Source organism: Caretta caretta, chromosome 4, assembly GCF_965140235.1.
Source record: "Caretta caretta isolate rCarCar2 chromosome 4, rCarCar1.hap1, whole genome shotgun sequence".
In the NCBI taxonomy this organism is placed as follows: Eukaryota; Metazoa; Chordata; order Testudines; family Cheloniidae; genus Caretta; species Caretta caretta.
In genome coordinates, this window is record NC_134209.1 from 38,764,409 (window position 1) to 38,779,847 (window position 15,439).

The 15,439-nt window shown below is 42.9% G+C and overlaps 1 protein-coding gene across 3 annotated transcripts in view; it reads right to left on the reverse strand.

The window, feature by feature from the left end:
* PPP3CA (protein phosphatase 3 catalytic subunit alpha) overlaps positions 1-14,246 on the reverse strand; it is a 324,623-nt gene extending 310,377 nt beyond the window's left edge. For all 3 annotated transcript variants that reach the window (XM_048847006.2, XM_048847004.2, XM_048847003.2), the window contains exon 1: positions 13,707-14,246. In XM_048847006.2, coding sequence (XP_048702963.1) covers positions 13,707-13,764 — 58 coding nt within the window. In that variant the 5' untranslated portion in view covers positions 13,765-14,246. The remainder of the gene's footprint in view (positions 1-13,706) is intronic.
* Between the last annotated feature and the right edge of the window lie 1,193 nt (positions 14,247-15,439).

Here is a 15,439-nt window from a genome sequence, read left to right on the forward strand (position 1 = left end):
TCTAAGTTTATGGGGCTACAGATGTGATTTTTAACATTAAAATTTTCTTTGTGTATAAAATCCAATGTATCAGGTAACAGCTGGAAGTTACATATATTAGGAGAGTTTACATGTTTAAGGCACCCTGACTGCACTTAATTATGAATGCTCAGTTCTAAAATGGATAGTACATAGAAGAACTACATACAAAAACAACAGCTAGAGAGTCCACTGCCGTCTTTCAAAACAAATCAAGCTAAAAGAGCAAATTTCCTCAAGTTTAAAAAGAAATGGTTTACATTTCTCAGATATGTGGAGAGAAGAACATGCTCCATTTCCTACAAGAAGGGGAAATACTTAACACACACAGAGGCATGTCTTATTTGTATTCCAGGAGCGTCCAAACCCCAACCATCATCAGAAATGCACCGGATGTGCTACTGTAATACCGACAGATCCCGGTCATCAGCGGGCAGGATTGAACCAGGATGTCAGTGCACGAGCCTCTACCACATGAGCTATAAGCCAACTGGCTCTTAGCTAAGGCTGTAGAGCAGACTCATTTTAACTCTCTAAGTGGTTTTGGTGCCAACTGGATGGGACAGAACACCACACCCAGAAGGTGTGTGGGTTACATTATACAAACACAAGAGGTTTACAATCTAATTTAAAACAAGATACAGAAGTGAGGAACAAATGATAGAAGGTAAGGAAGAAGAACAAAGATGGCAATCAATCATAAAGTTATGCAATTCAGGCCTGATTCAAAGTTTATTGAAGTAAATGGAAAGACCTCTTTCGACTTCAATGAACTTTGGATCAGGCTCTTAAAGAGGAAAATTTTCAAAGACAAGTGCCAAATGGCACCTAACCACCAGTGAAATCCAAAGGGACTTAGGCACCTTTGACCTTCACTGGCAGTTTGGTGCCTAAGTCCTTTTTCAAAGGGAACTGCCAACTGGCACGTAAGTCCCTTTGACTTTCAATAGCCAAATTGCCATCTGCGCCTTAGAAAATCTCCAAAGAGTCTCACAAAATGCAAAACTATTCCTGTATCAGTGCCCTGAATTTAAAAGAGCATGGAAGAAACATTAAGGATAAAAGTTACTACATAGCATAACGTTGTTTCCATTTGCTATCATTAACTATGGCTGCAAGTGTCGCTGTAGTTAATTGCCAGCTGCGCTATTTCAGGTGTTCTAATACAGTAGGACCATTGTAATTTACATCAGACTGAAACTTAGAGAGACAAGGTGGGTGAAGTAACATCTTTTATTGGGCAACTTCTGTTGGTGGCAGCAACAAGCTCTCAGGCTTACACAGGTCTGGGAAATGTACTTAGTGTCACAGCTAAATACAAGGTAGAACAGATTGTTTAGCATAAGTACTTATCATGAATTTCCAGGGACTATTCAGACCATGATTTTTAGTATCTAGCAAAGTTGTTAATTTGCTGTGACACTCTAAGTACATTTCCTAGACCTGAAGAAGAGCTCTGTGTATGCTCAAAAGCTTGTGTCTCCCACCAACAGAGAGAGGTCCAATAAATATACTACCTCATCCACCTGGTCTCTCTCATAATACCCTGGGATCAACATGGAGACAACAAGATTGCATGCATCAGACTGAAACTTAGCAAACTTGAGGGAGAAATGGTGTGAAATGATTCAAAATGTTTTTAGAAAATGCTCAGACTCTTATTTTGAATAGTTTCAGATTCAAGTTCTCTTTGTTACCCTCATCCCCTAAAAAGTGATGGGAACTGAAACATTGCAGGCATTTGGTCATTAGAATGGGATATTACAGTTGCCACCTTGAAATAAGAACAGACAAGACAGTCCCAGTTTGTTACTGAAAAGCATCTGACAGTGATATGGCAACATCACAAACTAAGGTGGCGGACAAAGCAGCTTTTCATTTGAAGACAGCAAGAGCACTTCCTCAGCCACACCCAAGCTTTATAAATGTCCTCTCAGTAGTACCAGATGTGTCGTACCTTCGATTTCTCAAGAAGATAAGAGGGGAGTCGGGGGGGGAGAAGGGGCCACACATATGGATGTATGAACAGAGGGTTTGTGAGTTACCCAGTATGGCCCACCTTCTCTTCTGCTGAGACACTGTTTAACATCAAGACAGAAAACTGTAAGGGAAAAGTAAAGGTGTCCATAAGGACTCACCCTGGAACCTAGCATTTACTGCCCATGATCAACTCTTGCTGTTTCTAGAATAAAGTGCACCAGTACAGCTCACCTCTGCCCACCCACCCACCCAGCAGTGCAGAGAACTGACAGATGCCACTAGCACACATCCACACCTTGAGAGAACTCCTAGTAGGAACAATCAAACTGAAAGGTTGAGAGAAGTAGAGTCTCAAAAAGCTATAACTCAAGACCAGGAAATCTTTATGGGAACTGCATTCACATATATTTTATAGGCCTAAGAAAGCCACTGAAGACTGCAAAATCAGAGGGAGGACTAAAGAGATGGTATGAATGAGGACCCATACCTTAACAGTTTTGCAATATGTTTTATAATTAATACGCTTGAGCTGGATGTAGAATGGAAACACATCTCAGACTCTCCCATACATTTTAGAGATACCATGGGTTTGCAAGCAGGGGCATAATACACTCTCCCAAAATAAATAAAGCGCTCCTTATATCTGTAATGGAAAGAGGTAAAGGAAAAGAGGGTAGAAGATTCTGCAATCGTCTATCACCCACGGTGTGGCTGCTGGAATGTTCATGCTTTGAAATGCCCATTATTTTGGAAGGAAATCCTTTCTAGCCCAGATAAATGGTCCTAAAACGGGAAATAAACTCAAAAGCTTTAAAATAAAAGCCAAATATGAAAGCCACATGCAGAATTGCTAACTAAATAAACTGAACGATGCTTTGTGGGAACCTGAAGGTCTATCGGCAATACCACAATCTATATTTGTCAGCACATGCTATTTTCATTATTCGGATCAGAAATTCAAAGTATGTTTCAATTTCATGGCAATACTGCATAGATGCGGTGGCATCAGAGTCAAGTATTTATGCAGCACTTGTTCCATCACCAATTTATGTTTTAAATAGTCAGAATGATTTCTTCAGTGAAGAGTACAGCCCACACCATCTGTAGATTTTGGATTTTCATCTCACCTTGTGCGTAGCAGAACTCATGAAAGAAACCAAAATACAACATGCTTGTTCACAACAATTCAGCCAATTCAAGGCAAGTACTACTGTATTTTGATCTATACAAGTAATGAGCTGCTATAAATTGGCTAAGCTGCATCTCACAAAACGATGGATGGGGAAATTAATAAGTGATCATGTAGATTTTAAGACTGACATGTCATATTATCCCAATAATGGTTTGAACGATCAAATATTTTATATTAATCCTGCACTTTTCATTTAGACAACTCTATACTGCATCAGATTTTTTGTTCTATTCGCCTCAATATGCCCTTTTGTATTGTTCTGCCTCTTAAAATATGAGGGATATTGGGAAAAACAGCTGCTACTTCATAAAAAAAAATCCATCAATCCCTTAACATTCTTTTTACCATAATTCCTCCTCCCCACCCTCTTCGGCTGCTTTACAATATGTTCTTTACAAAGGATGTTTAGAAGTGCAAGAAGCAAGACTTGAAAAACCCACTGATCTGTGGTGATGAAGAAACTTTCCTGGGCGAATACCATCCATTTCGGCAGCATGCAAGCAACCCCTCCCCGTCCCCCTGCCAGCTAAAGTATATCCCTTTTGGTCGCCCAGGTGAACTTCCAAACATGAGCAGAGTGTAAGCCACGGCAGTGGGGTCTTCTGAAGCATGCAGACAGTCCGCTCCAGTGCCTAGGCTGTTGCTCAGCACTTTTCCAAGTTGCAAAAACTGACAGGCACGCTGAGAGTTTTCAGAGCTGCCATGGAGCATCTTGCAAGCAACAATGAAACCACAAGAGTCAAGTCAACTTTGCTTTATTAGATCCTGGGAAAAGCTATGGGCACCAGCAGAGGTAGGCACTAGAGATAGTCATTAGGAGGGGAAGATGCAAAAGAAATCCGAAGCTGCAGGAGAAGATAGCAGCCATGCACACCCAAACGAGCAGCACCCTCACAGTAGTCAGGAGGCTCTGGGAGTAGGTGGATTTGTACATGGGGGCTGGATAGAACACCGAAATAGCGGTCTTGTCTCTTGTAGCTGTTACCTGATGTTGAAGGTTTTAATGAGATTCGAGACCTATTAGCCAGAGGTAACAAGATAAACAGAACCCTGAAAAAGATCCACAGACAAATCTGGCAGGTGTTCCTCGGGTGACCAGATAGCAAGTGTAAAAAAAAAATCAGGATGGAGGTGGGGGGGGGGAGTAATAGGTGCCTATATAAGAAAAAGCCCCCAAAATTGGACTGTCCCTATAAAATCGGGACATCTGGTCACCCTAGGTGTTCCCCATTTCACAGTGGGGGTGGGGGAGGGGCGGAAGAGAGGTCTTAGCTTCTCACCTGACCATCATCCCTGGATCTTCATCTAGTCCTCTGGCTATTAGGTGTCTGGCATTAGGTTCCAAGCCACACATGACTGCGTGGATGGGGGAGATTGACAATTAATACTTTACAGAACATACACGTGTGCTAAGCACTTCACAGAAGATACAACACATACCACATACCACATACCTGGGCCCTGCCCCAAGAAACCTACAATCTAATCATCCAATTCTGAAGTATGTACAATTCCACCCCTAACTGCCCCCCAGGACCTCACCACCTATCCAACCCCCACCCCCTTCTCCCTGTCCCCTGCCTGCCCCAACCCCTATCCACACGCCTGACTGGCCCCGGGACTCCCACACCCTATCCAACCCTCCCTGTTCCCCGTCTCCTGACCACCCGCTGAAAACCCCAGACCCATCCAACGCCCTCTGCTCCCTGACTGCTACCCTAGAACCCCCGCCCCATCCAACCCCCCCCGCCCCGACTGCCCCCCCAGAACCTCCGACCCATCCACCCCCCCGCTCCCTGTCCCCTGACTGCCACCCCCAGAACCCCTGACCCATCCAATCACCCCCTGCTTCCTGTCCCTTGACTGCCACCCCGGGACCCGCTCCCCGCCCCCTTACCATGCTGGAACCAGCCACGCAGCCACGGCGCGGCGTGCTCAGGGTGCGGGGAAGGGGCCAGGGGCTAGCCTCCCCGGCCGGAGCTCAGGGGCTGGGCAGTACAGTCCCACGGGCCGGCTGTGGCCCGCGGGTCACAGTTTGCCCACCTCTGGCTTAAAGGGAAGCACATGTAGAAGTATATACAAAACTGAGGAGCATACACGTCTATAGTGTTAGCAGGGAAGGAGAGAAGAGGGAAAGGAAAAGAACACAATGTAGGGACAGAAAGAATGAACAGGGGAGGGAAGAAGAGTGAAAAGCAAACTGAAAACAAAGGAGGCTGTGACTAAGTACAGCACACATCGGCTTTATTTTTTTAAATTGCAGGGGGCACTGCTGCACAAGTTCCTTCACCCTAGCTAGCAGGGGTAGTCCTTAGGCCAGGAAGCGTCAAGTAAATTTTTTTCAAGCTTCAGTAAAAGGCTTTGTACTGTATAGGAATCTAATAATTCAGTTCCCAAAACCCACGTATGCTCAAGGCAGAATTGGCATCTTACCCTTTAAAAAAAAAAAAACACCTCACGTAAACTATCTAATAAATCAGAAACAGGATTTGTGTGTGTGTCTTTTGGAATTTTTGCCCCAGGGTCCACAGATAAATTGCGTTATTCCGAACTCCTGTTGGCACCCTGGTTAAATCTGAAATAAATAAGAGTCACGTTCTCTTCATACTGCAGGGTTGCCATGCCAACGTTAACATGCCTAACCTTGCCTATAAAAATAGATCTAGTCAGTTTCAAAATGCATGCAAATTACTGTGTCAAAGAGGTACCACCACAGTGGCAACTTTTTGGTGGAGGAGTAAGCAGAGAAAAAATGAGAAGAGCAGCAGTAAAGGTTTTTAGCAATTAGAAGTAACTTTCACGATCAAAGTATTCTTCTGCTCCCTGTTTCTCCACATACGATGTCCTACCTCTGCAGCACAGCAAGGGAAGAGAAAGAAAGTAAAAGAAACAGACCTTTGTACTTTCCATTAATATATGTTTGATCCATTATCTGAACAGCCGGTTAGTCAATGCAAGATAGATCAGGTGAGTAACTTTACTCACATGCTTATTTATTTGCGGGGCTCGGGCCATACATTTTATCATGATTACATAATTGACTAACAGGCCATCAATGATCTTTTATGGGAGAAAGTGAGGGAGGTATTGACTCATCAGAAGGGGAAATGGTTGTTAAGTGTTCAACTTCGAGAACTGATGGGATGCATAACAACATCTTAAATTCAGCTCATGTAACCACATAAAAAGTGTTCATTCTCAGATTCTTTTATCTGAAGTCTCCTTGAAGTGGGTTTCTCTTTAGAAAGTTGTGGCTTCCTTTGGGGCACACTTTATAAGTTTTAAGAGCCTTCAATCATATTTGTATAAATATCCCTTAAAATACACTTTTAGAAATAAATAATGCAGAAAATGTGTCTCCGACACTTCTTCGCAGGTACCAGAAGGAAATATAGCCCTTAACATGAGATGTTACTTCAATTTGCCTGAGCATTCTTGTCAGAACTAGCATTGATATTTAAATGCAGTACCAAACCCAGATTTTAGTACTTTTGTACTTTTTAAAAATACAAAAAGTGACTACACAGAAACTTGTGACAAAAGGGCACTTTTTAATTTTAAAGCCACATTGGAGAATTGAAAAATAAAGCAGTTCAATGCAAACTGCCACCACTTACTTATTAATAATGGCTGAACTGAATTTTCAAACTGGTATTTCTAAAGGTTTTTGAACAATAGGGGCTTGCCTAAGCTTCTGAAACTTGTGGGAGCAACTGAAATACTGTCACCCCAAAGACACCCAGTGAAGGATAATCTCACTATTCATACGCTCTCGTTCTGTTGCATGGCACGTATTGGAGAACAAGACAGTAAAAGTGTCTACTTGCACCAAGAGAGAAGCATGCAACAAAAATAAGTATGGCCTGATTTAGGGGTGGAGAAGAAGAAATAGAGAAGAAAGTTAGAAATAGCTGCTCTGTGCTATGCAGCATTCTCCAATGGAAAGTGGCAGAATAGGTTACAATTTGCTGCATACATTAAGGTTAACAACACTCAGCATTAACTCCCTTTTCACAGTTCCTAACTCCACTGATGGGAGCAAAAGCATGCACCCTCTGCAGTCTGAAACCAAGCACAGAACAGGAGAGAGTATGGGTCAGCACAGAGCTATCAATTGCGTAGAAAACTTTCTATCCACCGTTTGACCAAGCCTTTCCCCAGAAAATCTTTGGCTTCGAGGCATTCACAAAGCCGCCTGACAGTTCTTCACCATCCATCAAAGACCTCTCCAGACAGCAAAATTCTAATTAAGATGAGTTGTGTTTCCCTTCAGTGGGTTTGTACAAGAGAAGGTCTTAGATGGGAGATGTGAAAAGTTTATTTGATTAATTGATTTTATTTACAAAAATGATAGTATTCATGGCTAAGCAAAGGTTAAGCAAATTAATGACTAGCTAAGTGAAACAACATTACTGCACAAATAAAATTCTAGAAGGATATGTGTTTTGATTAAACTTGTTCAGATTACTGTTTCAATATTATTATAATAAAAATGAATACTAGTTGTATATATTATGTACACACAGTGCAAGTTCTACACATACTGGATCAGTCTGAAAAAAAACACACACACCAACCAGCATTCCACTGATGGAATTCACTGAGTTAATCCTGTTTTAGATCAGTGTGGGACCACAATCAGGCCAAATACATATAAGAACTGAAGTGAGCCAAGGTATTTTCTTTGACGAACTGTAGTGCAGGGACTATGCAATTATCATTCTTTCCTCAACTGTAGTTTACATGGCCTGTTTTACTGAGTGAGGACAGATGGGTCAAGATTCTTTGTTCTTTTGAAGAATGCAATGGGATCTAAAAAGTTACCAAAACAGAGGCACGGGGCATGTTTAATGTCTTATATGAAGTTTAAGGAATGGATCAAGAGCAGACAATCCCAAGTGACAGCAGTGGTACAGTTTTTCATACTGCTGAATGCTGATGGTCTCCTGCATCTCCTCCCTCCAAACCTGATCCCACACCTTCTGTCCAGAAAGTGCAATCCTTTATTACATGCAAGTGTACTATTATGACAATATTAAGGAGACATCATAAAAAGCATTCAGGATTAATGTCACATCAGCCACCAAGTGACTCCCTCCACACTCCTTGTTCGTGTGTCTACTGTTTCCTATTCAGGGAAAAGAAGCATTTTAAGTATCTAATCTCCCTTCGTTCAGGTCACTTAACAAGATTAATTCCTAACGTGTATTTGCTAATTCACCAGTTTTGAGGATCACTCCATTCACACCAAAGAAGCATCAAACAAGACATACATGAAGCAGCTGCAAAGGGTGGAAAGTCTTATTTTTAAAAGTTTAGTTGGTTTAAAAAAAACTGAAAACAAAACCTAAAAAATATCCTCGTGTCAGCTCTAGACAGCGAGAAGCATCAGTGCTTGAAGACTTACATTTGCTTCACCAAAGGGGAACAGTTCTGCAATACACCTGGGAGGGCTCTGGATTCCAGTTTGAGGCACTGCCCTACAAAAAGTGCATACATTTTTCTAAATACTGAGGTTTAGAGTTTCCACTGAGCCTTATCCTCTTGCTCATAGCAATAGGTACCAGTCACCACTACACACAAATATGAACCTAAAAATCAAGACTAGCCACAAAAAGTGTACTGATTTGATGAACACATGCTAGTGTAACTATACATGCTACTTTATTTGTTTGATATTTTATCCCTCAATACCTAAGAGATTATATTTAAATACAGAGAGTTCGGGCCAGACCAAAAAACAAATAAATCTATCCATATATTTTAGAAACACAAGCATTTCAGGAGACTGTAATGCAATGTAGAACATTCTGAAGAGACTGGTAATGTGATAGAGAGCCTTTCCCTTCTAGGTCACTGGTTCAAATCTTGCCAAGTGATCAAAAGATGTTGCCATCAGAAAACTGTTCTGTGACTTTTGTGGAGTGAGTTAGTACTCTCAGCCCAGCTTCCAGTGCCAGGTATCCCCAACTTAAAATCCAGTGCCAAACCTAGCACACTGACACCCCCACTGGCAAGTTTCAGAGGCTTCAAGTGGTAAACTAGTGTGGATAATTAGCCACATATTCTTCCCAAGGGGTGGACTAGAAGCTCATAAGGAGAGTGACATGGAGAAGCTTATCCTGTCAGCATCTGTGTCATACCTTTCTACGGGCACATGAATGACTTCAGTCTACAGGGTTTTCAAGCCAGCACCTTTCATTAACACTGAGGTTTTAAGGGCCTCAATCCTGCAAACACTCAGGCTCGTGCACAGCTTTAGGCATATGTGTAATCCCACTGAACTAATCATATGGGTGTTTGCAGAACAATACATTTTAAAATAGTATTATCACATGTTAATTCCAACAATCTAAAGCGGACTTGTCTAGGTTACAGTTGCAAGAAGTTCTTAACCCTCTTTGCATCAGAATGATTAAGGCGAAAGAAGTGGAGTAACCATTGCTTGACCGAAGTATAATAGTATCCTTCAGACTGACATGCAGGATACTCTTTCCCTACCATTCCCAAGAATACACTTCTGTCAACTCTTACAAAAAAGTGAATTTGCTTTTGAAAATTTGCCATTTTAATACAGGGTTTGAATTACTTCTTCATATTGCTCACTGTACAGTAATTTCGGACATGTGAGTATTAAGATTTCACTCAATAAGCTGTCAGGTGCCATTGTGAACAAATGACATAATGCAGGCAGGAGAAAGCCAAGATCTCACAAAGCATTCAGTAACACCTAACTGTACTGCGATAAAGACAGGACATTTTACTTTGCATTAAATCGATTTGATAGTCTAGAAAATTCCATGCGAGTGGCAGGGTATGAAATGCTTACTTGTACTTAAGTCATTTCTCATCTTTAGAGTCACTCTCTTTAGCAGTATCTTTAGAAAAAAAAGAAAAAACCCCACCCAACAGGTGTCAGCAATATAGCAATCTGTTTAAAGCTGCTAGAATTCTCACCCCCTCAAACCCTCCACTAACTGTTATGTAGTAGTCCCTACCTAAGGTTCAGACAAAGCTTGGAGATCTTGATATAACAAGACATCTTCTGTCATGTGTTGACTAATTGTGATCTTTCAAAACTAAACTTATAACTTTGCAGTAGGTAAATTATCAGATCCTGACCGGTAAAGCCACTGCTTCTTGTGCAGTCAGAAGAATTAATCAAATCTAAAGCCTACATACATGACCAAAAAAACGTTTCTTCCCCAAATAAGGTTCCATTTTTCTATTTATTTATGAATTTAAAAAAAAAAAAAAACCCTCTCAGTTTGCACTGGTTATATCTGAACATGGTCCAGAGGATTCAAATAATTATGCATTTTTCTTTGTTACAATTTAAGGCTCACTGATTATCTCCATGTGTGTTTTAATATTTGATTTTTATTAATTTTACCATTGCAAGGCTATTCAGCTTTTCCTCTCAAGAAGATATAGATAATGACCTATGAAAAAGAAACACTATAACTTTGACTAATGCAATACAGGACCTGGAATCCTACAGCACTAAATTAAGTTAAGAATCACATTTGTTTTGTTATTATAAGTGAAAAAAGCTACATTACTATCTTTCTTCATTTATGCTTCTAAAACAATAAAAAAGCAGTTCAGTGAATGCAATTTAAAATGAATATGATACAATATAAAAGTACTCCTATTAAGAGTTCACTGTGCATTACTCACTCCAGGTTCTGCATTTAAGCATTTAACCGGATTTTGGTGTTTAATGAAAGAATGAATCCAGTTAAATGAATCCAAATATTAACTACAAAATGTTGACATATAACAACTATCAGGCCAGATGAATGAATAAATCTTCTAAGCATGATTTAGGTCAATTTCTGTTCCTTCCTTCAATTCCTCTTAATGAATACTTCATAAAAGGAATAAAATCTTAAATGTTTGGTGGACTGAATGCTCACAAAATCTACAAAAAAAAAAAAAATGTAAGAAATCCCAACTATATGTGCTGTCAAGGTATCTTGGAAATAGTGTTTCTGGGAAGTTTGGAGCCTATATACTTATTAACACAGAATGAAGTGTAACAATGTGAAGAGTGATTTAAGGTTAAGAGTCATAATGAGACTAAAACCTCACACCGTGTTAAAAAAAAACAAAACACCACCACCCTAGACTTATTATAGTACCTTTAAAGACAACAGTAACGGAGTCTATTATTAAATGCAGAAGTAGCAATTTTATTTATCGGCATTCATAAAAGCAAAGATGATTTTATTTTATTTAAGTAAAAAGATCATAAGTCAAATCCTGCATCTGTTCTTACTCATAAAGAATATCCAGTGAATTTAAGTTTTCCCTGAGTAAAGTCCATAGAATTTGGTCCTACCTTTACACATAGTCAAACACAAAATTTAAGAAGAAATCATCATTCAACCCCCAATTACTAGTGTACTCCAGACATTATGCAAAATATTTGTAATGTATGAAATGTTTGTGATATCTATAATTGAAGGGTATCAGAAAAGTCTATAGTCATATATTACAAACTTTTAAATCCTTGCTCTTTTAGTGTGATGTCACAGGACCATGATTCAATGTAATATTGCCTAACTCATGCAACAAATATTTCTTATTTCACAAGATAAAGGCAAACTCCATTTTTTAAAACTCTGTTACTATGGCGCATACAACCAAGTTTCTTTAAAAAAAAAAACAACAATAACTCTTGGATATGAAACAATCAGAAAAAAAACAGAAAATTAAAATACAGAAAGATTTAAATGAGGTGAATCTCTCAATAAGATTTACATTTGGTTTTGGTTGATGCTCAAGAAAACACATGAAATTGTGCATGCTACAGAGCCATTTTTTCTCAGTTTCTTGGATTCTGGAAGCATTCACAGCCCATTTGGGGTCCATATTTCACCAAAAAATCTGGAGATAAATACAGGTTTATAGCCTATGATGGATACACTGTATTACACCTAAGTACATACACAGAAATACGCACATTTGCTGTAAGCATTGTACATGTATTAAAAAAATCACACACATTTGTTCCATACAGGAATAAACATTCTTGTATTGCTGTGCACTGTGTTTGTGTGGCTAATGAAAACTCTCAGATGTGTTTTCACCCAACAAACGTCACCCAACAAATGAGTGGCCCTGGAGCATTCAAGCTCATAGAACATATATGTATGTTTTTACAATGGAGCCAAGTCACCGAGATTATACTCATTTGTGGGAAACACCCACACGCAGATATGTGCACACACATGCAAAGATACAAGGGCACACAGTATCTCTGCTGGATAACTTCACATTCAACCAGGCCAAACCATAAACAATAACCATGATGGGGGAAGTGGCTTGGATTGCCTTCTACTGTGCTTAATGTTCAGCATGTATTATGCAGCTAGTACATGCATTTTCATCTCCTAGAGAGGATGATCCTGGATAAATATTCCACATTCTTGAGTCACATCCCCCTCCCTAAACGAAAGTCATTTGGCTACTGGACTAGATGGCATCGCCCAGAGGAAAAAAAAGAACTTCCCACTGCTGCTGCAAAGGCTCTTCCTCACCCCACCAACACTGGTGGCTAGGTGGATAGGCTCGGTGTGTACTGTGTATACAGAGAGAGAGATCGGTGGATTCTCCTTCTCGAAGAGTGGAGAAATAGACCATCAAGGACCCCCGGCTCTTACACATTAAAGCAACGTCCCCGCCCGAATAGAGATCTCTGTGAATCAACCCCTGGCTCCAGGTGTCACCCCCACCAAGCAGCACGTTTGAGAGAGGGAAGGGAGAGGACATATGTCAGCGACGCGCGGGAGGAGTGGGGCGGGTGAGGAAGGAGAGCCCCAGCTGTCAGGATCGGGGGATTTACGGGCATTTTCATGCATGCGGGGAGCTGAAAGGCAGTGACAAGATCTGCCTACAGACAGCGGAGTCTGCGTGCGAATCCAGCCACCCAAAGGGGCTCGGATCAGGCGCGGGAGGGGGAAATGCCCGAAGAAGTAGCCAGAGGAGGGGAGGGAGCCAGGCTCTTGTGCTTTGGTCCCTCCCCTCCCTTCTGCCTCAGACACTCTAGCAACTAAGGAAGCTGGGGCTCCCCCTCTCTCTCGCGCGAGCCCTGTGCAACCACTGAAGGCAGAGAGGGGGAGGCAGGGGGGAGAAAATGCTGCAATGTAGCCCTAGGCAGAGAGATCTCCCGAGCAAACCCAATCGCCGAGTCAATAGTGCAATGATACCAATCAATCAAATTACCACCCCCAGACACAACCCTGACCAGCAGCCACCACTTCCTATATCTATCACAGCAGTTACTCCCTATTCACTCCCCAATCACCGCCTCCTCCACCCCCCTCCAAACGCGTCTCGCCCATTTAACAACTGCAGCCACAGTAAATAGGCAGACCCCGTTCCTTGGAGGGGGGAGAGACGTACAGGATCTTGGAGGACGGTGGTAGCCAAATTTTGAAAAAATGGAGGCGGGGCAGTGCAAGCAGACAGCTGGCGGTGTGTGTCCGTCTGTGCACGGCACAGCACTTACCTTTCACCACCCTGTCCGTCGTTGATAACTTTGGATCAATTGCCTTATGCTCAGACATTTCCAGCAGCCGGGGGCAGGAGGGAAGGGCTCTCTCCCTCACACAGCGCAGACACAAGGCTGAGACGGCTGCTGCAGCAGCAAACGGCCAGTCAGTGTCTCTAGGTCCTTGGCTGTGGTTAAAGTTACGGCCCCTCTTGCCTGCTGCTTGCTTTGCTTTGCTTTGCTTCTTCTCGTCCTCCTCCTCCTTCCTCCGCCGCCTCCTCCTCCTCTACTTAATTATTTATCTCAATCACGCCACTCGCTTCCTTATTTATATTTTTTGCATAAATAACAGGCAAAAGCAGCCAGAAAAAAATAAGTTTAAAAAAATAATCAGGGTACAAATGCAGCAGCCCCGGGCTTCCTTCCCCCACAGCAGCAGAGCGGCTGCTGCTCCAGATCCTCCGGCTGCTGCACTGGGTCTGGATACGTCTCTTCCCCCTCCTCTCTCCTTCCACTCACACAGACACAGCCACTGAGCTGCACACGGTCCAAGGCGCAACCTACCCTCACCGCCTAGCCTTACACCCGCACCTCCCTCCCAGCTCCTTCTCCCCCATCTCTCCCTCGCAGCCATTGGCTCAGGCCGCGCTGCCAATCACTGTCAGGTAACTGCCGCCCGCCTCTCCTCCCAGGTGTTCTGACGGCTCTCCCCATTAGCCGGACTGGGGGCGGGGGAGGGGGAGCACAGCAGCCGCCGGGGGTAGAATTCTCCCCGGAGCGTTCCACAGCCCTGGCTGAGCAGCGAGGAGAGTAGTAAAGCGCCTCGTGAGCTTTGCCCTGGGGAGCGGAGAGGTGGGGCAGGACTGTGGGCCGGAGGGAAGCTCTCAGTTGCACCCGGCTATTGCACCGCGGCTGGCGAGGAGTTTGCGGGAGAGCGGCGGTGTTGGGGGGCGTCTCCCCTTTTACTTTACAAACCCCAGGGCCACAACAGCAGCGGCAACAACAGGGAGAAAGCGGGCGTGTGTCATTAGCTGGCGGGGGCGGCCTCCGCCTGTCACTCGCTGTAGCTGCTGCTACACAACAGGAAAAGCTCCAGGGTGATCGCGCCTGCGTGTGTGTCCCTTGCAGCAAGGCACAGACACGACAGGCTCGTCCATGCACCGCTGCAGCCCCTTTCCCTTTGGGGTTAGGGGCTGCCGTCAGTTAGGTTTCCTCTTGCTCCGGTGCCTTTATCAGCCAAGCTCCCGACAGTAGCTTTTCCGTGTTTTTCCTTCTTTGCTTGTAATGCTTCTCTGCGAAGGCAGGGGGAGGGGCCTCGGCTGGTTGGGATGGGAGCTTTCCAGTCGGAAGGTTGATGGATGGGTTTTCACTCGCGGCTGCCATTTAACAAACCAATGTATAATTAATTAGAGTAAAGTCACTGTAGCGTTTGGGAGAGTGGGGAATAACCTTACAGTCAGGAAATGCCGAGGTGCTGAGCTAGCTGTGACAGCTATTGCAGATCCTGCACATTAGATTATTATACTGTGTGTCCTTCTACCTTTCCTCTGCTTTGTACAGCAAAAAACACAGTATTTCAATAAGTAATAATGGGGGTGGGGAAGGATGGTCTTGTGAGGCATAGGTCTAGAAGTTCCATGGACTCTGCCGTGCACTTGTTAGGTGATCCTGGGGAAGTCACTTGATATCTCTGTGCAGAGCTGGTGCTAGGCATAAGCAAACTAAGCGATTGCTTCTGGCCCCAAGCAGCT